General features: G+C 35.8%; 1 protein-coding gene across 2 annotated transcripts in view; it reads left to right on the top strand.

Moving 5' to 3' along the window:
- LOC134680188 (uncharacterized) overlaps positions 1-12482 on the top strand; it is a 41553-nt gene extending 29071 nt beyond the window's left edge. Inside the window, exons 15-17 of one of the 2 annotated variants that reach the window (XR_010100435.1) lie at positions 368-534; positions 981-1134; positions 8461-8600. Coding sequence is in view for 1 of the 2 variants with exons in the window: in XM_063539267.1 (XP_063395337.1) it covers positions 368-534; positions 8461-8659 (366 nt within the window). In the remaining variant the exon portion in view is untranslated. Of the gene's footprint in view, positions 1-367; positions 535-980; positions 1135-8460 lie in introns of both variants that reach the window. The other variant, XM_063539267.1, reaches the window with a different exon arrangement.
- Positions 12483-26778: the final 14296 nt, after the last annotated feature.

The following is a 26778-nucleotide window of genomic DNA, read 5'->3' as shown; positions in this document are numbered from 1 at the left end:
CAATTGAGATTTGGCGAAAAGTATTTGACCCAAAGGGAAGTACACTTGTTATTAGCAAACGTATAAGCTGGCTGTTTCGTACACAATTAAAAAAATCAAGTATCAAATTCAAAGTTAAACTAGTTTTTTTTTATAAATGCATAGATATTTTGACGTCATTAGCATCTAATTTTATAGAGATTGCAATACTTAGGCCGACTTGCACCATCACACTAACCCGGGGTTAAGCGGTTAGACCGTTAATCTAGTGTCAAATTGTACTGGTAACCATGGTAACTCTAGGTTTAACTGGTTAACCCCGGGTTAGTGGAAAGGTGTAAGTGGGCCTTACGCAACTACTGTATTAATGCCAATATGCGTACTTTAGGACAAGTCGTGTGGGTCGTGGAACATCACCCTGCACGAGTGGGCCGGCGCAGGTGCTGGCGAGGCGGGGCTGGCGGCGGCGGCCGGAGACCGGCTCTTCACCTTCTGCGCGCGCTACAAGAACCACACCTATTCGCTGCCCTATAAACAGAACACTGTCGTCATAAGGTAACGTATTTACGTCACTTTTGTTACCTTCCACATACGACCACTTCTTCTCGTGTCGAAGTTCCATTTTTACATACAAGGGATATGCCCAGTAGGTAGCGGTAGTGACAGCTCTGGCTGTCGCGTCCTTCAGATCCAGCTCCGAGAAGCGGAGCAGATGCGGGCATGCAGGGCACCTCAATAGACGCGGTGATGTGTCACAGATACATTGAGTCGAGGAGCTTCGAAGCAGTCCGCATTTAGCCATGTTTTGTTTATTTACGACACAGAAAATGTTGTATTTTCGCGCACGCTATTGATTTTTAAATTTTGAGCCACCCGAATATATTTCTTAATATTTAATGTTCGTTTACACTTTTTCAACTTGGACGCGTTATAATTTTATAATTGTTATATGAATTAGAAAACATCAAATAATCACACTGCCATGTTAAACATTTTTTCAGGATCCTTAAAAATACGTCATTGAGAAAATGTAAACCAGCTTAACCACAAGTAATTTACTGTCCAAATGTCCAAATATTTAGAGCACGTAGATATTGGGGGACCACAAAAAAACCTGGCGAAGTAAAAGAAATCTTTGGAAGAGGCTTTTAGTACGTTGTAAACAATTTACTAAAGATAGAGAAACACTTTTCAAGTCGGCCATTTGCTAGGTTATTTAGGAACGGACCTCGGCCTTAATACACGGCAGACGTGCCAAATTCGTGAAAGCACCCAGGGTACTTTTGTACACTTCCTTGGTACAAAGGTTTTCTCTTTGTGCATATTTGATAGTGGCCGTAAGCGGCGACGTGGCGTGCTTCCCAAATGTCGTTCCCACTCGTAAATCCCACAGAACGATGTGTAAAAACAAGCCCGGTCGATGAGCCTATTCGTGTCAAAAATATTGTATAGCCTTTCAAAGCTGTAAAACAATAAATGTAGTGTAGGCTCTTACTGTGATTACTTTTTTGCTACGAGTGTTTGATGAATAACAGCTATGTTCATCGTTTCATGAAAATTATTAATGGAAGTCAAATATTTTTTACAAGTTTGTCCAGTTTTTCTTACCTTGATAAGTAGATACCTACTTTATAGCATGCGGTTATTATTAATTACTAGTTTGTTCAGATACAATTTCAGAGATACTCGTACCTGCCAGTAATTTTATTTAAACTATTTGTATTTATTTCTGACAGCTTCAGATGATCCCAAAAAACATTAATTTTGTTTTAGGTACGTGCATAACAGATGATAATATATTATTATACACCGTGTTGTTATTGAATTCCGTTAACTCCAGGGTATGGTTAAGCACGTTTAAGAGAACTAAATGGCATAGTTAATTAAAAAAAAATATTTTTTTTAAGTTTAAAATGTAATTAAATTTAGCATATAACGTTGTTGTGACAATTTTAGACATGGCGTCTCCATTGGTTATATCCTCTAAGATCGACCGAGACCGTATTTAAGTTTAATAGCAAATGTATGAACTCATTCTAAACACTAATCAATATGTAAACCGGCCCTAAGGCAAGTGTATCTACACCTACATAGGAAAAAAATAAATTATTGATTATCTCCAAAATGGAGTTAATTAGAATATCGGTGTCTTTAAGAAAGTTACTTGATTTAAGCTCGGGAATGCACCCTTTCAATTAACGGAAATAAAAAAAAACACGGTGTGGGGCTTGGTCAATTTGTGTAAAATAAATAAATAAATAATAAATATTATACGACATTTTTACACAAATTGGCTAAGCCCCACGGTAAGCTCAAGAAGGCTTGTGTTGTGGGTACTCAAACAACGATATATGTAATATATAAATACTTAAATACATAGAAAACAACCATGACTCAGGAACAAATATCTGTATCATCATACAAATAAATGCCCTTACCAGGATTCGAACCCGGGACCATCGGCTTCATAGGCAGGGTCACTACCCACGAGGCCAGACCGGTCGTAAAAATGTCCTATAATATTTATTTATTTATAATATGTAAAAAGAGAGAGGGCGCTAGTGTCCTAACATAAACATCGGCTCCGTAAATAAATACCAAGAAAAATTATATGCAGTAATCTGAACACTGTAAAAGCAATTTCATTTTGAAGAATAAGTGAAAGTGTGCAGTGTAAAATGTGGACAGTGAAAAAATCGACCGGGAAGGGACCAAAAACATTAAAAACAACAACCCAGTGATACAAACAGTTTTCGCTTTTGTTTGTGTTTAAACTATATATGAAAGTGAAGTTCTAGCAAAAGCGGACAAAAGTGACAAACAACAATACAAAAAACATTTAAAAAACCGTAAGAAAGAAAAGTGAACTACAAAAATAACCTAACTTTACGAGAAACAAAAGAACCGTTATTTTAACAGACAACCCTCCTTGCCAACGAATACGCAAATTTTTGATCTAAGCGCCATCTACAATCTATCGTTTGGACTACAACAAGACCTCGCACAGCTGACAACGATCCAAGCTCGAAGCTAACGTCAATACAATCTCGCGATCTTAGTAGTACAAAGAAAACATGACAGAGGGAAGCACTAGCGCCAAAAACGACGACATGGGAGAGCTGCATAAGTTACTTATGGAAATAAAAAAGGATATGAATCAAAAATTTACAAAATTAAATGAACAAGTTTCGCAAATTAACCAAATGGAAGTCAAAATAACCGCATCTATAACAGGCCACATGGATCAAAAATTCGAACAACTGAACGACGATCTAGGAAACCTACGATTAAAAATAGAAAACCAAGAAAAAAGACTTTACATGATAGAAAAAAACAGTGTACAGCGAAACCTTATATTCTACGGAGTCGAAGAAAACGAAAAATCGTACTTTCAGTTACAGGACAAAATACTAGACATAATAAATAAGACGATAACAGTACATATACAAGATTCCGAACTTCAATCCGTAAGGAGAATGGGCAGGAAAAGTTCGCACTGCAGACCAATATCTGTAGTATTCACAACACTTGGTAAAAAAATAAAAGTACTTCAAAATAAAAATAAACTAAATGGAACAAAAATCTATTTGAAAGAAGAATTCCCGCCTAATATATTAAAAATCAGAGAAGAACTTAAACAACAACAACAAAAAGAGACAGAGAAAGGAAATATAGCCTACATACGCTACGACAGGCTTATAGTAAAACAAAACAAAAACGAAACAACTAATAATAAAAGACTTCTATCCCCCCAGACCCCACCAAACGTATTTAATCAGGAAACCAGTATAGGTAGAGAAAAACAAACAACACAAACTCACAAAAAATATAAAACTTCACAAAACTCCATGATGTCCTACGTAGTACGAAATGAAGAGTCATGAAGATTAGAGGCCCCCTCCAACCCTATAACTACAACGTCATCACAAGTATATATCAATCAAAACAACAACCCGGTCCCAATACGGCTGGTCACCGCGGGATCATCAGACCACAACCCTCCAGCTTTAAAAAGAAATACAAAACAAGAGAACTGTTTATTAATTTGCACCTACAACACAAGAACATTAGCATCAACAGAAAAAATGTTAGAATTTAAAAATGCTATTGAAACAATTAATTACGATATAATTGGACTATCAGAAATTAGAAGGCAAGGCTACAGTATAGAAGAAGATGAAACACATATATTTTGCTATTACGGCGAAACACAGGGCCACCTAGGAGTCGGCTTTCTGTTACGGAAAAAGTACAAAACAAACATAATAAGTTTTGTGGGACTCTCTGAGAGAGTCGCTGTACTAAATTTACAATTTGAACACGAAACAATGTCTATTATACAAGTACACGCGCCCACTAGTGCCTCTCCTGATGAAGACATTGAAACCTTTTACCATACTATCGAGAAAGCGCAATTGATTTCGGAGAAAAAACTATTTATTATTGGAGATTTTAATGCGATTATTGGTACACCGAAAAAAGAAGAGAACTTCATCACAGGAAACTACGGGTCAGGAATAAGAAACAAGAGAGGACACAGACTAATACAGTTCGCCACAGAAAACAAACTTACGATAGTTAACACCTTATTCCATAAAAACTTAAAACAACGATGGACATGGATATCGCCGGACAAAAATACTAAAAATGAGATAGATTATATATTAACTACTCATTCGAAAACTATTAGAAACTTTGAAGTCTTGACACCGAAATTCCCGTCGGACCACCGTCTTCTACGCGCTACAGTGATGGTATCAAAACAAAAATTTATTCGAAGAAAATTTCAAAAACCCCTGCCACATGTTTTTAAAAACGAAGAAGAAAGTATTCGGTACAAAAAGAGATTACAAGAAAACATAGAAGAAATAATAAACAGTACTATGGAAGAGACAACCCAAGAATTATATGAAAAAATAACAAAATGTATATTATCGAGCGTAACAAGCTCTACAACTAAAAACAGTAAAGAAAAGTCGTCCATAATATCAATTGAGACTAAACAGTTAATAAAACGCAGACATGACTTGCAAAATAAAAAACCACTTACGAAAGAAGACAAAACAACACTGAAAAGGCTATATAAAAAAGTAAACAAAAACATTAAACAAGAATATAATCAACATAGAATATTAACACTAGAAAAACACCTATCAACATCGGGAAGCATGAAGAGAGCATACAAAGAGCTTAATAAAAGCAAAAATTGGATATCGAAATTAAAGTCCAACTCTACCGATACAGTAAATAGACAAGACATACAGGAAATTGCAACTCAATTCTATAAAAATCTATACAAGAAAAGACAATCAACCCTCATGGAAAATAAACCGGATACTCCTGAAAACAACGAAATAGAAACACACCATAGTCCAATCAAAAGCTTCGATGATAAGGAAATACTTCAGCTAATAAATAAACTGAAAACAAGGAAAAGTCCTGGACCAGACGGTATAACAAATGATTTATTAAAGGCTAGCTGTCCATTCATACTCACACCCTTATCTATGATTTTTAATAAGATACTACATACAAAAAAAGTACCACAGGAATGGACTGAATCAAACATAACTATTATCTACAAAAAAGGAGACCCTACTGAAATTTCTAATTATCGCCCAATAAGCTTAATGTCCAGTCTTTATAAACTTTTTTCAGCAGGAGTACAGTCAAGAATAACACCACAAGTAGAGGCCTATCTTGGTGTAGAGCAGGCAGGTTTCAGAAAAGGTTTCAGTACAATCGACCACCTGCAGGTAGTAGAGCAACTCATAGAAAAATACTCAGAATTCAGGAGACCACTCTACCTTGGCTTTATTGATTATCAAAAAGCTTTTGACTCTATCGACCACGAAGCAATATGGAACTCTATGACTGCAGCAAAAGTCCACCCTACATACATAGAAATTATTAAAAACATCTATGAAAATTGCAAAAGTAGAGTCAAGCTTGAAAATACCGGTCCTGAAATAAAAATAGAGAGAGGAGTACGGCAGGGGGACCCGCTCTCTCCGACTCTATTTATAATCGTCCTAGAACAATTGACTAAAAGCTTAAATTGGAATAACAGAGGCATAAGAATGTCACTACAGGAACTTACACATCTCTGCTTCGCTGACGACATCGTGCTAGTTGCCGAAACAGCAAGAAATTTGCAGTACATGATCTCATCACTAAGTACAGCTAGCAAACAAATTGGCCTGGAACTTAATGTACAAAAAACAAAATTGATGACAAACTTCAAGGAAACACCCGTTATCATAGAAAACTCAGAAATTGAATACGTAAAAAGCTTCGTGTACTTAGGTAAACAAATATCTTTTAACGCATCAAACAACTTAGAAGAGGTAGATCGAAGAATCAAGAAAACTTGGAATATGTTTTGGAGTAAGAAAGAAGTTCTAAAAAGCAGTCTCCCACTTAAATTGAAAAAGGTAGTAATAGACTCTTGCCTACTCCCAACTATGACATACGGCAGTCAAACATGGAAATACACCGAAGAAGCCAAAAACAAAATTAGAAGCTGCCAAAGGGCTATCGAACGGAATATTCTGAAAATAAAACTAAAGGATAAGATAAGACATAGTGATATTAGAGCAAAGACAAAAATAATAGATGCGTTAGAATACAGTTTAAAATCCAAATGGAAATGGGCCGGCCATGTAGCTAGAATGCACACCAAAAGATGGACTAAAGTGGCCACGCTGTGGAAAGGACCAGACGGCAAAAGAAGACACGGCAAACCAAACGCCAGGTGGTCAGATGAACTTCGTGACATAGATAAGGACTGGCCCAATACTGCACAAGACAGAAAAAGATGGCAAGAACTGGAGGAGGCCTTTACCCGTGAGGGGTCCTAACCAAATTATATAATTTAAAAAAAATTATATATATATATAAGTTTAAGTGTACAAAATATAAAAAAAAAAAAAAATAGATTTTAATTAATTAATTTTTTGGTTATGGAATAAATGGGCTTTTTTATTTATTATATTTATTTATAATATGTAATTATAATCAATTGTTTACATAATGGTTCATTTAAGAATCAACATAAAAAAATGTTAGAAAACTTAGCTTCAGTAAAAATGAGCGTACCTATAGTAGTAAACCCTATAATGGACGTGGAACCAGTAATGGGACAAAAAAACATAATTCCTCTAAAATAAGTATCTAAAAGTAGTTTATAAACACTGGCTGTATATTATCATAAATAAGAGTCCTAGAGCTGTTTCAGTTTGAAGTTTTATTAAATTTGGTTGTTTTTTAAGAAATTGGCGCTAACCTAAAAGTTGTCGTGTCACTGAAAAAAAATACCACTACGAATTCTTAACAACTTCGCTAAGAGAGGTGAGTTAATTTATTAAATTTTAATTAATTAATACTTGATGAAAACTAGAATGTGTTTTGTTAATTGCATTTACCATGAGATAAGGTATACAACACACTATGGTGTGACTCCACAGATGTAAAAAATAGTGGTATTTGGCCCAATCCCATTATAGGAGCTGTAAAACTGCGTACCTCCTATGATGGGACAAATGACAGAATGATGCTTGCTATGCCATAATTTCATGTTTAAACAATACAGAAATAAAATGTAGTTAAGAAATATGTCAATCAGGAGGTATTCTCGGACTTCGGATAAATTAATATCATTTTTCCAAACTTTTATTTAACTTGCCCTGTTAGTTAGTGTGGGTCCAATCTTGGTAGCTGAATTTGAGCCACTTTTCGATTTCCGATTCAGTTGAAATTTTGTGTAAGTACGTAATTAAGTATGCAAATCGGATGATAATGCAATATTATGATAACATGGACCTGATCTGACGATGGAGACAGGAGGTGGTCATGGGAACTTTATCGCATTAAACCCTAACTAAGTGTGTTAGGGTATAATAGAATTGTCTCGATGGATCTAATACAATAATAATTGGCTGTGGAAAGAAAAATACATTCAGCGATAAAAGCTTATACCAAAAATTGTTTTATTTTGCCGTAATTTATTCCCCATTTCAATATTTTATACTGATAGTGCAATGTCCATTATAGGGGGCCCATTACTGGATCCACGTCCATTACCGGGGGCCCATTACTGGAATGTTGGTGTCCATGACTGGAGAAAAAAAGCATAGTTTTAATTTGTTAAATATGTGGAAACTAATTGCAGTATCTTTGATACAACACGCCTAAAACATGAAAGACGGATAGGACTTTCATATTTTAACACGCTAAGCGGTAGACCATTTACATGTTTATGGGAAATATCATAAATACTCCAAATTTCCTCTTAAATGTCCCATGACTGGTGCTGTTACTATAAGTACCTAATAAATACACACATTTTACGTACAACCATTACTCATTAGTCACTTGAGTTAACAAGATCCGTGGCATAGCTAAAGCGTACGTGTGACGAATATGCCACAAGGCCACAAGGGCACGGTGTCAGTAAAATATAAGCAATAATTTTGTCCCCAGACTCGTGGCGTTGTCACGGCAGCAGCCGCTGTACACAATTCGGTGGCGCTCGCAGGTGGTACGCGCTAACACGCGCCTGGGCGCGCCTACGCCCGCGCTGGCCGCCTCGGCCAGTGAAATCACCACTCATTTACACCGTCTTCTACTCTCCGCGGTCCTCTACGTCAACGCTCAAACTTTCCGCCCAGTGACTGTGTGATTTAAATTATTCAGTGAATCTCGGTGGCTGTTTTGCATATTTACTTATTGAAATTTAATTTTTTTGAAGCCGTGCGAACGATGGGAATTGAGTGCGGTGAGAAGACATCTTTACTTAGGTGTATCGTATAGTCTTCAGTTTCGTAGATTTGATATTGAATGGATATCTGATGCTATAACAGATGTTTGAGAATTATACTGGTAAATAAAGGCTTTTTTGTTCATAAACACAGGGTGATCGTATTTCATGTTACGTTAGTGAATCGTTATTGTTTGCTCTTTTTATTTTTCAGTACTTCTAGTTGCTTTTATTTTAATCAACTGTAAGGGGCCCACTGATTAACAGTCCGCCGCACGGTATCGGCCTGGCAGTTGTTCGGAACTGTCAAAATTGACTGCTGACAAGACAAAACTGACAGGCCGATACCGTCCGGTGGACTGTTAATCAGTGGGCCCCTTACGATCAAAGTTGGTATTACTTGTTTAAGAGAACACATTGCAAATCGATGTATTAAAGTAGTTAGGGGAACACACTGAACATTTTAAATAACCGCTATATTTATTTTTATTTTGTCACTGTAAATACAAACATCACATCAAGTTCATTAATAAAACGTAAGACGATGGTAAGAATTTATAATTTTAGAAGGTTTAGTGTCCAACACAATACATGTTCAATCGTTAAATTGTTTGTTTAAAATATTAGTCTTTAATGTATGTATGTACGTCTCGATGTCAATTATGATATTTGTTGATATTATGTTAGTCAAACCAAACAGCTAACTTAGTTTTGTGTCGGGCTTTGTTAGCTTAGGCGCTGCAGAATTATCCAGTTTTATTGTGATTTTGCATAAATTCGACGAATTAAAATAGGTATGTACCTACCTAGGTAGCTTATACCTATTAAATCAAGAGCAAACTTAACATTTCTGGAACATAACGTAGTTGAAATAGGTCTGTTTTAGCTTGTTTTAACATGTTATAAGGCTTTAACTATATAATATAGTTAAATAATAATACTTGGTTGAAAAAAAACCGGCACGTGTTTACTGTTTATTCATTGCAGAGTAAAACTCAATTATTCTAAATACCTTTGTATTATGCACAGAAGTTTATAAAATACGTAGCCAAAACTTGTTAAAGCATGAACATTCTTAGTTCATTGCACATAAAGTCATTAGATACTACACAAAAGTAACCGAGACTGACAGTCTTTATACAAAATCTCAGTCGTATAGAAACCTAGAAATTATAAGTGTGATCAGCTCAAGAACTGTACTGACTAGGCTAGAGCAGACGACGTATTCAGATAAAAAAAAATAGTAATGCTATTGTTCAGTGCATCCCCTTTGCACCTGATCGGTGAGTGTGAGTGAATAAGACTAATTGGTTATAAAATCATATTTTTTATCTGAATGCACCTCTATGAAGTCCATTGAACTTGTAGAAATTCAGTTGATATCGGAAGTCTCTGCTTACAAAATATTTCTGTAGCTTAAACGCAGCTTATTTAACTTTATGAAATGTCCGCAATAGTTTAATGGACTTTAAGCTTTGATAAGGGCATTTACGCGAGCATTTACTTTGGTGCAGAGGCAATTAATAGTTTTATTTATTGCTTGCAATTGCGCTTAAGTTGATTTAAAGGTGAACTATGTACCGTCAGCATTGAGATAAATTATAGCCGTGATAGTAGAACGCTGGCAGTCTTACCTTGAAAGCCACTACAGTCCGTTTCTTTTAGCATTAGAAAGAACTTCGCAGAAGTAAGCTTGTGGTTCCAAATCCGGCACTTTTAGCGGTAATAATTAGCCCCATGCGTGATTTTATTTTAATTTTTCAAATCATTATTTACATCGTTTGAACACCGGAAAATATAAAAATTCTTTTATAAAGTTTCCCATTATTTTATTAAAAAATATTTAAAATGTTGAAATATTTTGAGCGGTTGAAACGCTCATAATTTTTGGCGCGAATTCTTGATGACGCGATGACGTCACGCGTTGGATCGTGAACTAACTGACGTTTGTTATTATTTACTGTTCTATATGAAACTTATGCAAGCAACTCCGCTCTTTCTGTGTTTATTCGTTGTATTGTTGTTAATAACATGGAAAAACCTAAAAAAACATTTTATACTTCTAATAGGTATTGTTTAGTACCAATGTGTAGAAACACTACCATGAATGCACCCGAGAAAACATTTTTTGACGTGCCAAGAGATGCGAAAGTACGCAAACGATGGTGTAAACTTATGAAAAGAGGAAAACTAAACCCCAAAACTACTTTTCATTGTTGTAAAATTACAACAATGTTGATACATACATGGTCATAATTGTCATAAAACGTTACTCGTCCTTTGCGTTTTCAAAGCAAAATATACATACACAGTTTATAGGTTATTTATTATGGTAACTATACATTTGCTATCACTTTGAGCTTTACACACACACATAGTAAAATTCATTATATTATTTACCTTTTAGCTTTCTTTCCTTTCATCTCAGTGGAAACGAAATTTTTATTGTTGGCGAAATATGCAGACATCATGAAAGCATCTACATATGTGTTGTAGATTGTCCGATTGCGCTTTGACAAACCCGCTGTCCGTCATCGTCTCGGTGGCGTCGTTTTATTTGATAAATACTTATATTTTCTATTTCACTTAAATTTCCACCGCTTTGTTGTTTGGTTATTTTGCATTGATAAAATTGAAATAGCGCGCTTTGAGTATCCCGTGCGCATGACAATGACAAATTAGATGACAGCACTAACCGTTCAGATACTTACAAAGTTTCATGGTTATAAAAATTATAAATAAAAGATATCTTTATTATTCATGTTTTCAGAAATATCACATGCAGTGTATTGGATCTAATATGGGGTCACATGCAATGCGTAAATAAAATGACACTAAACTCAACGAGTGACGTCACGTGACGTTTCGACCAATGGCGTTGCGTTTCGTTCACTAGCTTTTCGCGGGCAAATTTTTGTACTTTTTATTTATTATTTTAAACAATTCAATGATAATTTAATAACGGAAATGCATTTGTAACATGATATAATAGTAACAATCATCCGAATAAAAAATATTTGAATGAAATTTAAACTTCATGCATGAAGCCAATTTGAAGTAAATTTACCATATTGTCCATGCTACATTAGATAATTCAATAGTTCTTAACAATTAAAGATCCTGATAAAAACTGCACGCTTGCTTCTGTGGAGTTCTTTCTAATGCTAAAAAAAACGAACTATAGCCATATAAACTAAAAATAAAAACAACAGACAAAATCACAGAAACAATTTGATGTTGACTGTACTTAGATTATTATACTAGTTTTATTTTACTAAAACCTAATTAATAGGAGATTGAACTGACAAGTCAAATTGGAATATTTTTAAAATGTTCAAACAGCCCAATTTATTTATATTGAATATAATAAGTAGAACTTCGTTTTAATCTATGTATCTTCAAGTATTTAATTAATTGTTTATTGAAAAATAATCTAGGCATGGCAAAGCCACCGCCAAGTCAAGCAAGATATTAATTTTACAACAGTTCGATCCCCTATTGAGCCTTGTCTCTACCCCTTAGTAATGTTTATGTAAACTACGCCGTTGTTCAGTGTTCTTAGTCATTGTTTTTAATAGCAAATGTGCGGCTGACTCAAACTATCGATTAAATATGTTTAATTTAGACCAGTAGATGTAAATAGTTAATTCGGATAATAACTAACGAAGCTCTAATCTTATTAGACGATTCCGTGGTACCTATTAATAAAAACGTTTGTTACACCGAAATAGATAAACTGAACGCATTATTTGTATTATTTCATCCCTTTTCAAACCCACGCACCACATATTAAATTTAGTACGCGTATACGCGGCGGTGGTATTAAACTCGATATGGGCTGATTTGTAATTGTTTTTTTTTGTCAGTTATTTATTCAGATTTGGATAAAATTTGGTGGATAGAAGAGAAAAACGCAATTTTAGCGCAATGTCCTAAAAGATCTTCCACTGAGTTACGAGAAAATTTGACTTTTTTTAAAATTAAATCATCAGATTTTTTTTCTACTAAGTTGGGATTTGGTATTTGTTCCGCCCAGAATGAGAAGCTCTTCACCCAGGCAAATTTTACACAAATAAAAAAAAATGACAACCAAATAAAAATCGACTCATAAAATCCCACGCACACGCTTTGGCAGCTGAGATTGTTTACAAAGAAAATGCGCAACAAACAAAATTGGGAACAAAAATCAAATAACAAACAAACAAAATAATTGGGGACATTCATGGCGACCTAATTCCTGTCCCCTATTGCTATTATTATGTCTTCGATGTAAAACCACTTAGGGTCTAACAAAATTATAGAGTAGCTATATAGCTACTTGCTACGTCAAGTTTGAAGCTCTGTCATTCCAGGAGGACGGTTAAACTTTTCATTGGAAATACTCGCCTCTGCCGCTTTTTAACTTCCGATACTTCGCTTTGCGGTTTCTACGAGGAAACTTAGTTTTTACTATAGATCTCCGCATCCAAACCATTTTTCGTTCTTTTGCGAAAGTGTACTACCTATTTTCGACTTATTACTTGTTAAACAATTTAAGAATAATATAATTATAGCTTCAATAAATAAAGCATAAATTTACTGATTATTTAACTCAGTTATTCCTCTATTTCTATAATAATTATATAAATATCCTGAATTTCAATGCCGTGATTTTACTCATATTCGTACATAATTCATATATGTATATAGCTAGTCGGATCACAACCATTCGCTAGAAACTTACTTTAAATTTGATACCAAATATGGTTTCAGAGAGAGCTTCAGTTTAAAACTGTTTAAAACTTATTTCAATAAGAGACAAGTGACGATGCCAAAAGCTGACCTACTTATATTTAATTTAAAAAGGTCTGCTACCTATTCAAGATTTCTCGCACATATATATCGAAGAGATATAACAATGGGCTAACTAGAGGCAGCAGAACCTGTGCATTCAAATACAATTTCCTCAAGTCGGCAGCCTACTTTGACGCTTTTGATTGTCGTCACCGCTGCGCCGCTTGGAAACTTGTGCACTGAAAAAGACTATTGGCGCGGCCTTCGTCTGGCTGAAGTTCCTCGCATCCACGCCGCTGACGTCTTTTGTGCCTCTCTCAAAGGAAACGCAATTTAAACTACTTACATGCGGGCACGGCAAATATTCAAATCCTGCTCGACCCGAACTCGTCCCGCCGCCCCCGACGCCAACTTAACAATTAAACAAATCCTGATTAAAGCAACATTTTATTTCCTTCTTAAATATGCAGATCGTTAAAATCCTTTAATTGGGAGTTTTAAACATCGAACGTGTAGCTTCACCAAAAGCCAAGCTCGGCAGAGGATTAACATAAATTCCATATTTTCTCTAATACCTTAATGATCTTCGGGAAGTTTGGCTGCGGTGAAATTCGCAAAGAAATGATCGAAATTCAAACAAAGGAATAATCAGAAGTTGTTATAATTGCCTTTATAGAAGAAAATTTATCTAAAGTTTAAGATAATTATTAAAATGAAATGCTCAAACAAAAGATAGGTACTTACCTACTTTGCTTGTCATTTCGTCCTTGTTGTCATAGTCAAATTATGTAATTGTTTTGATTTATTATAGGTTATTTAAATTACCAAGTTATTTGTTTGGCAGACCTGTTTTGACAGTCCGTCACAGTCTGACGGTAACAAACAACAACCTAACAAAATTCCAAGCAAGGTTAGAACTGTACCTACCTATATCACTTCCAAGTGAAAGTTCTTAGAGTGGAAGTTGGTGCCAGCAGCTGAACTCAACTCAAGAATAATGACGGGTACTGTATCCTCGGCCACTTTGCCGTTATTGTTCCTTGTCGCCATATTTTAAATGACTAAACTGACATATTTACACAAAAATACAGTTCATGTAAAGTTTCGCTTCATCAGTTTGTTTTATAAATTGCTCGCTCTGAGCGCAACATAATATTTGTCATTCTGTGATACTGCCCGACGATTGTGCAAATTATTTTGATAAATGGTCATCGTTCTTGAATGGATGAAAACAGTTTATGTTCATAAAACATTCCAGTGTTTAATCCATAGCCGTTCTTGACATCATTCTGCCAATTCACGAGACACTAGCAAAAGTTAAATAAAAGAACAGCTTCCGATTTGATTGACGTGATGATCTCATCAGTCTGAATATATTACAAATAAAACCGGGCAAGTGCGAGTCGGGCATAATGCAAAAAAAGGCAAAAAACAACGGTCACCTATCCAAGTACTGACCCCGCCCGACGTTGCTTAACTTCGGTCAAAAATCACGTTTGTTGTATGGGAGCCCCACTTAAATCTTTATTTTATTCTGTTTTTAGTATTTGTTGTTATAGCGGCAACAGAAATCTATCACGGTTCGTGAGATACAGCTTGGTGACAGACGGACGTACAGCAGAGTCTTAGTAATAGGGTCCCGTTTTACCCTTTGGGTACGGAACCCTAAAAACTACCAAGGGTAGTCTATTAAAAAAAATCCATTAAATTCGTTTTGGTTTGCCATAGTTGGATAAAACTATTATTTTATATATTTTTAGACATGATTTCCGAAATGTACTGTCAAGGTATTCAATATTGACACGGACAAAGTGCCAAAATTATAAAAACACTGCCTACCTGAATGTATTAGCAATAAGGCTGGCTGCCGTCTACATTTTTGTGAATCAAATGTCAATGTTTTCTATGGGACAGCTGATTTTTTTGCGTGATTTCGGGGTTGACCTCATAGTAAAAGTTGTTCAGTGTGACCTACATATTTGTTCACGAACAAAACATAAAGATTTAATTTTATTTTGTCTATGGCCAAACTGTCCTGGCAACACTTTTTTTCTTTAACGTCCTTCTCAAACAATCATGGCCATCGCATGTTGTACGGCTGCAAATAAATTGTGTTTCTATGATAATACACGTATGAAAAGTGATTTCCATGTTTTATTTCACAACATGGAACGTGGTCCTTCGTAAAAAACAATAAATCAGTGAAGTTTATCAACAATATTTTACAATTCGCGTGTGCAAGTAAAGTGCCGGGCGTGATAGTATTTGTCAGAAAATCTATAATTTTCGTCTCCGCCTGTGTTTCGTTTCGGCCCGTGAAGCATTCCCCTAGTGAATAACAGTGATTTAAACAATAAATTGTTACAAGTACGGCTATATCCATACTTTGTCCATACGAAAATTACGAAACTTCGAGACCATTTCCGGGAAGTCGGCGGCCATTCTCCGCGGCTCGTTCCCGCCTCGGTTCAAAATCGGCGATCTTGGCAGTGACGTTCAATGACAGCTCTTCGTGCTTCAAGTTGGCAACAGTGAGAAAACGTCAGACTGGACGGATGACACAAATGTCAGAATGACGTGCGATTGACATCGTCGAAGAGGCTATTTATAGAATTTAGATTGTTTGTTATTTCAAAATAACTCCAGAGGAGAAAGCTGCAATGGAGGAACAACTAAAACGATTGAAAGCTAAGCGGAGTGCGCTTAAGGGTGCCATCACAAGAGCGGAAACGTTTGCTAGTGACTGCAACACCGCCACTGAAGGCGAGTTACAAGCTAGAAAAGAAAGTATTGTAAGTACATTTAAAACTTACGAATCAGTGAATATAGACATATTAGTTATTGATGAAAGTGATAGTGAAGACGTTTCGGTCATGGAGAACAGATACTTTAAAATTGTAGGTCTTTTAGACAGGGCCATGAAAGCTTTGAAACCTCCACAGAGTGAGCAGTCACAAAATCCACAGACTTCTCACAGCTCTAAGATACCTAATATAGATATCCCTTACTTCAGTGGAAAGGATTTCACAAAATTCAAACCTTTCATGGACCTCTTTTGTGCGGTATTTGATAAAAACCAAACACTGTCTGATGTTCAAAAGTTATTCTACCTAAGAAAGTATGTGACTGAGGATGCCTTAGGCATTATAGTAAACTTACCCATTGTAAACGAATCATACCATGAGGCGATGGAATTACTGAAAAAACGGTTTGATAACAAACCACGCCTTATCAGCAACCATATTGCTGTGCTTTTAGATATGCCTTCTATGCAAAAAGGGACTGCTGCAAATATTAGGGCTTTTATTTCCCAAATACAACAGCAATTATATGCACTGAAAAATTTGCAGCAGCCCATCAAGGACTGGGATATGCTGTTAATATCCATTTTAACGAGAAAGTTGGATCCATATACCAACCGCGCGTATCATTTAGACCGTGTGGACCCGGATCAAATGCCAACTATGGCTGAATTTATAGCCTTTTTGGAAAAGCGTGCTATGGCGCTGGAAGACAGCCACCGGAGAAAAATACTATTCAAGAAGCTAAGTTTCAATACAAACCAAATAGCAATAACAAAGTTGTAAATGTAGCCACAGGCAGCTATAACAGTCCTTGTGCATATTGTAACAAACAACAGCATCCTCTATATGGATGCGCAAAATTTCAATTGGCACCTGTGAAAGATAGGCTAGAATTTGTAAAATCAAACAATTTGTGTAATGTGTGCCTGAAACAACATAAAAATGATTGTAAATTTAATTTTAAATGCAAAGTTTGTAAAGAAGGGCACAATACCCTGTTACATGAAGACAAATCTTCAAGCACAGCTGCTGAACCAATGGTCAGTTGCCATTCAAATATTAAAAAATGTGTAAACATCTTGTTACCTTCTATAAAGGTCAAGCTTTATGACACAAATGGTCATGAGCATATTGTAAAGGGACTCCTCGATTGCTGCTCCCAGGCTTCTTTTATTACAAAAAAGTTAGCTGATAAATTGAACTTAAAGGCTAAAACTGAAAATTCAGACATTACTGGCATTAATAAGCAAACAAATAAAATGCAAAAATATTTTGATGTAAAAGTTTATTCATGCGTACACAATGTGAATTGCGAAGTCAAGTGCTATTTACTTGACGAAATAACTGAACAATTGCCACAACATCCTGTAGATGTCGCAAACATAAAAATCCCGCAAAATATTCAAATGGCAGATGTGAATTTCAATGAGCCATCGGAGATAGATATACTTTTGAGTGCAGACATATACTTTAGTGGGCTCCTAGATGGTATGATACAGTTGGAAAATGGACCAACATTGCAAAACACTGTATTTGGATATGTTGTGGGAGGTAAAGTGGATTGCTTGAAATCTTCATGCCGCATCTCAAATGCCACTCTGGTATCAAATTTTGTTGCCTGTGGAAACAGAAATAATGAATTAGAAAATATCATGGAACAATTTTGGCTCTCCGAGAAAATTCCTGGAGAACCTGCAATAAATATTGACAAAAATAAGCAATCTAGTGAGTTTATAAAAGCGGAGGAGATATTTAAGAAAACAGTAAAATTAGAAAATAATCAATTCCAAGTGGACTTACCCTTGAGTGCTCCTATGAGTGAACTTGAACTCGGCGATTCCTTCTCTGCTGCCCTGCAAAGATTCCTATGTTTGGAAAGAAAGTTTAAAAGCAATCCACATTACTTCGAAAAATATAAAAAATTTATAAAAGAATACCTGGAATTGGGGCATGCCAAGATTGTAGATATAAATGACTATGACATATATAATGGTGCTGTCTACTTTCTTTCACATCATGGTGTGTTAAATGAAGCTAGTAAAACTACAAAGTTAAGAGTAGTATATAATGGTAGCATGAATACAAAAAATAATAAATCATTAAATGATGTCATGCTGAATGGCCCAGTGGTCCAAAATGAACTTTTCGATATACTAGTTCTTTCACGCACGTATCTATATACGTTAATATGCGACATTGCAAAAATGTTTAGAAACATTTTTATAAATGATGAGCAAAAAAGCTTACAAAACATACTCTGGCGTGACAGTCTGTCTGAGCCTATTCAGTGCTTGCAGCTGCAGACAGTTACTTACGGGTTAAAATCATCTACATTCTTGAGCACACGCTGCTTGATAGAGCTTGCATCTAGGTACGAAAAGGAATATCCCTTGGCGGCAAAGGCTATAAGGCAAAATACTTACGTTGACGATGTTATCGGCGGTGCTGATGATGTAGACTCTCTAAAATACCTGAAAAAAGAGCTTATATCTCTATTAGAATTAGGCGGATTTAAATTGCACAAATGGTGCTCAAATATTGATGAGGTACTTTCAGATATACCTGCGGAACAAAAATATTTTGATCATTTGGATCTTAACACGTTCGCGGACGCGGATTGCATAGCATCCGTTTTTGTACTCCTCCTGGTGACGCGCCTGCTATTGCATCCGTTATTCTTTTTAAATTTCTTCGTTGAGATGCTTATCAATCCGCTTAACCACAGTATAATATTATTCATCAACTTTTCCTCTACCAGTCACCAGAGTCAAATAATGCGTACTGCCATATTACATAGTTTTATCGAAGTTAAAAATTATCCTGTGACGTCTCCAAATTGCCCCCCCTTTCTGTGACGCGGATGCTATAGCATTCGTCTTTGTATGGCAGCTCCCTTAGTAGCCCGGCAGGTGCGTCTGGGAGTGGACACATGTAATTTGGGTCAATTACGTGCGCGATAGCGATTTTGACGTATTTTTATAAAATCGTAATTAATGTTTTTCTTACAATTTCTTTAAGTTTTTCATTGTGTTTTAATAAACAAACGTGTTTACTTGCTGTTAATTATACTACAGTAAAATTTTGATAACGATTAATGTGAAAAAGTGAGGCATGAATGTGTATACCTATTATTGAAATAATTACGTTACTAGTCATAGTTTTGGTCATATAATTGTGAATTATAGCCTGTTGGCGCTCGATGATCACCTCCCACAAGGTAAGCACCTTATGACACGCATTTGTGGTATCATTCTGTGTATATTTCATGCCTTCTATTTGGTGCAGATGCATCCGAAAAAGAATATAAAGTTGGGTGAATCATCGCTTGGCAGGAAAAGTGGTGGACGCTTTACGTCCAGAACTTAACGCGGCGGTGCGTTACAGGGAACTGAAAAAGTGTAATGCGGTACATATTGACACTTTTGATAAGTAGTGTTGGCGTAAAATGCTGCGTATACCTTGGACAGCTAGAAGAACAAACCTCTCATTTTAAGAGAGCTCAACATTGCAACTCGACTCTCTACAACATGCTATGAGATCCATGACTGGGCCTTTAGATTAGAGCCGGTCTCCAACGCATAATTTGTAGGTAGTATCACATAATTTGAGGTCGAATGAACATCGAACGTGCTTGGCATGGGGCATGTATGAGATGGACTCAATATTACAATGATAAGCAAAGAGGGAACAAAACAGAAGAAGAAAATTGTTCGAAGAGGTCAGCAAATGAGTCTTTAGAGCAAAATCGCGCCCTTAGGAAGTCAGAAGTCTCAGCCATCAAGTCCATCGAGCACGATGTATGAATGCTATAACATGCGATGTCATATAAAATCCCATCTTGACTACGTCATGTGACAGACATGCTTATGCATCCGAATTGTATAGCATTTGTTGTCACATAGCGTATAAAAAATATACTTCATATTGACGCGGATTGCATAGCATTCGCCTTGCATAGCATTACGCGTCATATACAAACCTAAAAGATATATTTGTAGTGACAGGAATGCTATAACAGTCCCAATATTTCCATACAAAATTTAGGTGTCCAATTGGTGTGACTGAGCGTCCGCGAACGTGTTAATAAAGATAATGTGATAAAAACCTTGGGGGTTAAATATGATATAAATAATGATTCATTTACATTTGAAAGCCCACAAGAAGATGAGAATAAATTAAAAACTAAAAGAACTATTCTAAGCTTTATTGGAAGAATTTTTGATCCGCTGGGTTTAATTAATCCAATCATTGTGTCGGCCAAAATCTTCATGCAGGAACTATGGGCTTTAAAGGTTTCTTGGGACTCTGTCTTACCTGAGCAGCAGCTTGACACCTGGAAAAAATATCTAAAACAGTTAAATGACATGGATAAAATAGAAATAAAAAGATGTTTAAATGTAAAAGATATTGCAAAAGTAGAACTGATAGGATACTCAGATGCCTCATTTAAAGCCTATGGTTGTTGCTTATATCTAAGAGTAACAGATAAAAATAATAAAGTCAGTGTAGATCTACTGTGCTCCAAATCTCGAGTTGCACCCCTCGGTAAGGTACTTACTATTCCACAGCTTGAGGCAAATGCTGCCTTGCTATTAGCTAAATTGGTGCACAAGGTCAGCAAAACATTAAGTTCTCGATTTGAGCACAACACAATATTGTTTAGTGACTCTCAAATTGTTCTTGCATGGATCAATAATCCACCTAAAGGTAATACATACATATATAACAGGGTAAAACAAATACATACGTTAACAGGATCCGCTATGTGGAGTTATGTCAAAACTTCAGAGAACCCCGCAGACTTTTTATCTCGAGGGCTGTCTCCAGAGAAACTAAAATCTCAGGCCTTGTGGTTTCATGGGCCACCATGTTTATTGGATCCAAATTTTGATATAAAAACGTGTCCTACTAAATATGAGTTACCAATAAAGACTGTGTTAGTACAAATTAACCAAGATAATGATAATAATAAAGACTGCATAGATTTATTAAATAAATATTCAGATATCAATAAACTTCAACGCGTTGTAGCCTATATGCTCCGCTTTTGCAATAATTGTAAAAAACCCTCTGAAAAAATTACTGGTGCTCTAACACCAAAAGACTTAAATAATTCTATGATTGTCATAATAAGACAAACACAAAGACACTTCTTTTCAAAAGAAATTGACTGTTTATTGAAAGACATTCCAATCAAGACTGGTTTAAGTGGCTTACACCCCTTCCTAGATCAAAATTTCATTCTTAGAACTGGTGGCAGGTTACAAAATGCAAGTAATATTTCATATGACAAAATGCATCCTATTATAATGCCAAAAGCTTGCCACATTACCCGCTTACTCATACATAGGGAACACTTAAGATTATTACATGCTGGTGCCAAACTAGTGCTAAGTTCATTAAGCCAAAAATACTCCATAGTAAATGGCATCAGACAAGTTAAAAATGTACTATTAAAATGTGTCAAATGTTTTCAACTGAAAGCTGCAGCTGCTAAGCAATTAATGGGTTCCTTACCTGCTCAAAGAGTAACAGCTGCACGCCCCTTTGAAGTTACTGGAGTAGACTTCTGCGGACCATTTAACCTGAAGGTAGGCAGGATCAGAAAACCATTAATAACCAAATCTTATATAGCTATCTTTGTCTGTTTTGCTACCAAAGCAGTACATGCAGAATTAGTAAGTGACTTAACTACAGAAGCATTCTTGGCATGCCTCAAAAGGTTTATAGCTAGGCGAGGAGTTCCTAAACAAATATTTTCAGACAATGCCAAGACATTTAAAGGAGCTTCAAATAAATTAAAAGAGCTTTATGACTTGACTTCCACAGAGGCTCACCGACAAAAGGTTGTCAGTTTTTGCTGCAACAACTATATACAATTTAAGTTCATTCCCAGTTACTCTCCTGAGTTTGGAGGTCTGTGGGAGGCAAGTGTCAAAAGCCTTAAATATCACCTAAAAAGGGTAGTTGGAAATGTAATACTTACCTTTGAGGAATTGTATACAGTGATCACTCAGGTTGAAGCGGTGTTAAATTCTAGGCCTTTGTTGCCAATAAGTGCGGAGACCAGCGATTACAGATATTTAACACCTGGGCATTTCCTTATAGGTGTTTGACAAGCCTTCCGGAAGTTGATCATACCAATGTAAATGTAAATAGATTTTTTGGAAAATTGTAGAGAAATTAAAACAAGACTTTTGGAAGTTATGGTCAAAGGATTACCTCACCCAACTACAAAATCGCCCAAAATGGCACCATGTAGAGCCGAATTTGAAAGAGGGTGACCTCGTTATTGTAAGGGCAGAAAATACGGCTCCACTTGAATGGCCTATGGCAAGAATAGTAAAAGTAATACCGGGAGCTGATGATAGAGTTAGGGTAGCTGAAATAAAAATGGCTGGATCAGGAAAGATATTTGTACGCTCATATAGGAAGCTCTGTCCTTTACCAATTAATGTTAACTAATTAAGGTATTTTTAAAGCATATTGTTATGGTGCAATTTTTAAGTTTTAATTTTTCTGGGCATTGGCCGCCCCAACTATGTTCACGAACAAAACATAAAGATTTAATTTTATTTTGTCTATGGCCAAACTGTCCTGGCAACACTTTTTTTCTTTAACGTCCTTCTCAAACAATCATGGCCATCGCATGTTGTACGGCTGCAAATAAATTGTGTTTCTATGATAATACACGTATGAAAAGTGATTTCCATGTTTTATTTCACAAACATTTACTTCTCAGGCGTAACAATTATTTATTTATTGCTCCTTCTCTTACTTAATTGATGTTTGCAACGGAGAACTTTTACGAGTGAATTTGTTAATTGAAGGTAACGAAGACTGTGACAATGAAAGCAATGTTTTAAATAAGAGTTAAGACATTCAATCGTGATGGACCGACCTCAGCATATTCCCAGATAATCGCTGGTAGAACCCATTATTCAGTTGACTCGGTTATTCCATGACAGTTAGGTAACAAGTTAATTTTTGCTGACAATATCACATTACCAGCCGGATTATCTACATTTTACTCTGAAATAATAGCCCTTTGCATGGATAATAACATTTTAATTGATATTGAGTGTATTAACTAGACTCCTATAATTATAATAGATACTTATTTATAATTATCATAATACCATACTCCCTTACATTTACCGTCCAATGTTCAACTCTTTCAATTCTTTTTTACTTTATGCGTGTATTTTCACTGAATCAATATGACTTTCATTTGCCTCTCTTTAAAATTACATAAGAGTTGAGGAATTCAATGCGTTTAAGTATTACTAAGAGAGAAAATAAAAATAGGTAAAATACGGCAGCGTAAAACAAAGTTGATTTTGGTGGCAATAGCGCGGCGATTTTGCCGCACAATCGGGCGCAAGAGAACGCCCTCAGGCGAATGCACCTGACCTGGGCGTTTATAAATTTATAACGCTTACCAAATACTTCGTTGGAGATAACCAATTTAAGTGAGATCTCTGGGCACGAATTATTAATATGGCTCTTGTAGTTACACTTAAAATTGTTCTCTTGAAGTCATGCGATTGGATTGCGATGATAATAACCAGTATGTGCCTCGCTAGTCTCGCTACATCAGTTTTCCGTTTGGGAATTAACTTGCGATCATCGAATAATTGGTTTCGCATTTAACTAATTGGTTCGATATTTTCATACGAAAAACCAGTTAAGTGCGAATATGACTCGTGCACGAAAGATTCCGCCCAAAAATAGTGTTTACTTACTATTCTACAATTGTATTGAAATTTGAAATAATTCACTTGACTACCAAATTTAGCTAATGACATCTCCATTTACTGTGATATTGGGCAACTATAAAACTAAATATTACCTACTAGATACTACCAACATTTTACAGCCTTTTTTGTAACTATTCAATATTTTAAATCGATATCGTAAGTAGTTCCCAAGATATTTAGCAAAGTGACAGGAAGACAATCAGCGTCGCACCTTAAACTTTATTCCTTTTTTACGATTTTGGTACAACGCTCGTGATTCATTTCTTACCAAGTATCATAAAATGTCACAAAAAATTCTAATACCTGAATTTAACAAAATACCGAACTCAACCCATATCATTTCAAATTGCCTTCATATTTTAGACGGATGGCCACTTCCAACAAAGCTTAATAGTATATACATTGCTGACTCTCAGTATTCTTTTTGCTTGAGCTTTGTGAGCGATGAAATATGCACGGAGCAATTTTATGAATGTCACTGAATGAAAAAACGTTTGAGCCATTTGTCGGCCCCAACACTTGCAATCTAATTTAGCTTCGAGTTCATTCGTAGATTAAATAATCAACTTCACTCGCATAATTCAAAACATGCAGAAAAATCTGCCTGCTCACTTGTGTATAATTGGCAATCCTCACTTATTTATATTTGGAATTTACATTGGAAACGCAAATAACTTCGATGGGATGCGTGGTCGAGCAGGGCAGCGAAGTGCGACGCGAGATTAAAGGCTTTGCCCGGCAGTAGCCAAACAAATTGCCCATCTAATGGGCGCGCGGCGTGAGCCCGCCGCGATTTCATCCGGCCAGCGCGATGCCATGCTATTAAAGCCTATCCACGATCCCGATCTATCCCTTTTTATTCTTACAAAAAATCGCTGGTGCAGGCGAGATAGAGCTATAAGGCAATTTCAGTTTCGCTGGAGTACGAATGGGTATACGAATACGTATATGGGAATACGATAGCTGCTGATAGTCCAGCCCACATTCAAGAGGTAGAAGGCTTTTTTAGGCTTCGTTTGATTAGATTAAAGCCAGCTTTGGTGATGCCAGTGCGAACTTAGATTAGTTTTCAAAAGGGTTTAAAAAAATGTTACACTCTTTTTATTTAGCTATATATTTTCCCACGCGAAACGAATCCAATCGCGCTTCTATTCGTTCGAAGTACGGTATCTCTCGAGCAAATAATAAGAGTAGTACACTGATACAAACGGGTGCAATCGCAGACGGGACGGGAAATAGGTGCGCGGGACGTATGGACTTCATCAGCTCGTTAAACTACAAAGGGATCTGATCCTTTTCTCCTTTGTCTGGCACGCGGCAAGCAAAAATTGTTCTCGTATCGTTCATGTTGTAACACATCTCAAGTGCAAATAACATGAACGGGTCTTAAAATTCCTGTGAATGCAAGAGTGTATGAACGGAATATAATTAAACCGCTTACTGTTAATTAAACGACAACACTGATAATTAGTGTCTTTGTAGGTAAATACATGTCCCAAAGTTTTGCCTATTATTTTAATTAGAAAATTATGCTAAGGTACAATTGTTACAATTTGACACTTACAAATGTACCTGGGTCAATTTTTGAAGAGGGTGTTTTTTCGACATTTGTATGGCAATTTTTTATTTTTGAAAAATCTGATTTATAATCATCGTTTTAGGAAGGGTTCTTAACAACAAAAAATATACTGTAGGAGGCACCTCTGTACTTTTTATAGTTAGCTAGATATGGACGTTTAAAGATCGACATTTGTATGACACTATTTAGCCATTTGTAAGGCGTTTTTGACATGTATACGGCATTTTTTCGACATTATATGGCAGTATCAACATGTATATGCCACTATTTATTATTTTTGTTGCATTTATAAGACCCTGGCGACATATGTATAACACCTTCTCGACATCTGTATGGCACTATGTCGACATTTGTATGCCACAATCGACATTTATACGGTCAAAATAGCCATATAAATGTCGCCATACAAATGTCACGACATGTCGCCAATAATATTTTTAGCGATATTTCCTACACAATACAACAGATTCACTTATTTATTTTACTATATATTTTAACACTATATTTGCAACTATTATTATAAAAGAAACATTTTTATTCCAACTATGTACCAACGTATTCAGCGTCCATACAAATGTCGTTGTAGTCGTACCAAAATATATCGAAAGAGATTTTTATCTGTTTTTAAATAAATTAAACTGTTTCCGGGTTTACATTTGATGTCAATCGATGCCCAACTAGGCGCACTATTGCGTTGTAAATTTAATCTAACCGTTATTCAATAGACAAAAAAAATTATAGGGGGTATATTTAAGTCATAACAAAACAGGTGCCGCGCGGGACAGCGATAAAAAGGCTTCCCTTGTTTTATTAAATAACGCATTAATTTATCAATATGATTAAATCAATTCTCTAGAAAATGCTCTTTATAGAAATACAATGTTGTTTATAATACGTTGCCTACATCCAAAGTTATGATTTTTTTTATTGCGCGATGCCTCCACTGGGACACGCGAAAAACGGCAAATTTCGCCGTTTTTGGAACTTCAAATGCGATTTTGTCAGGACCAAATAATATTTTTGGTACAGTTGTGCATGATTTTTAAAGCTTATAATACACTGAATGAAAATATATACATACCCAGTCTTTTAGTCCTATGGACTTCGAGTTTTAGCCGCGGGACA

This window comes from Cydia fagiglandana, chromosome 3 (assembly GCF_963556715.1).
Source record: "Cydia fagiglandana chromosome 3, ilCydFagi1.1, whole genome shotgun sequence".
NCBI classification, from domain to species: domain Eukaryota; kingdom Metazoa; phylum Arthropoda; class Insecta; order Lepidoptera; family Tortricidae; genus Cydia; species Cydia fagiglandana.
This window is presented reverse-complemented; position numbering and strand designations above follow the sequence as displayed.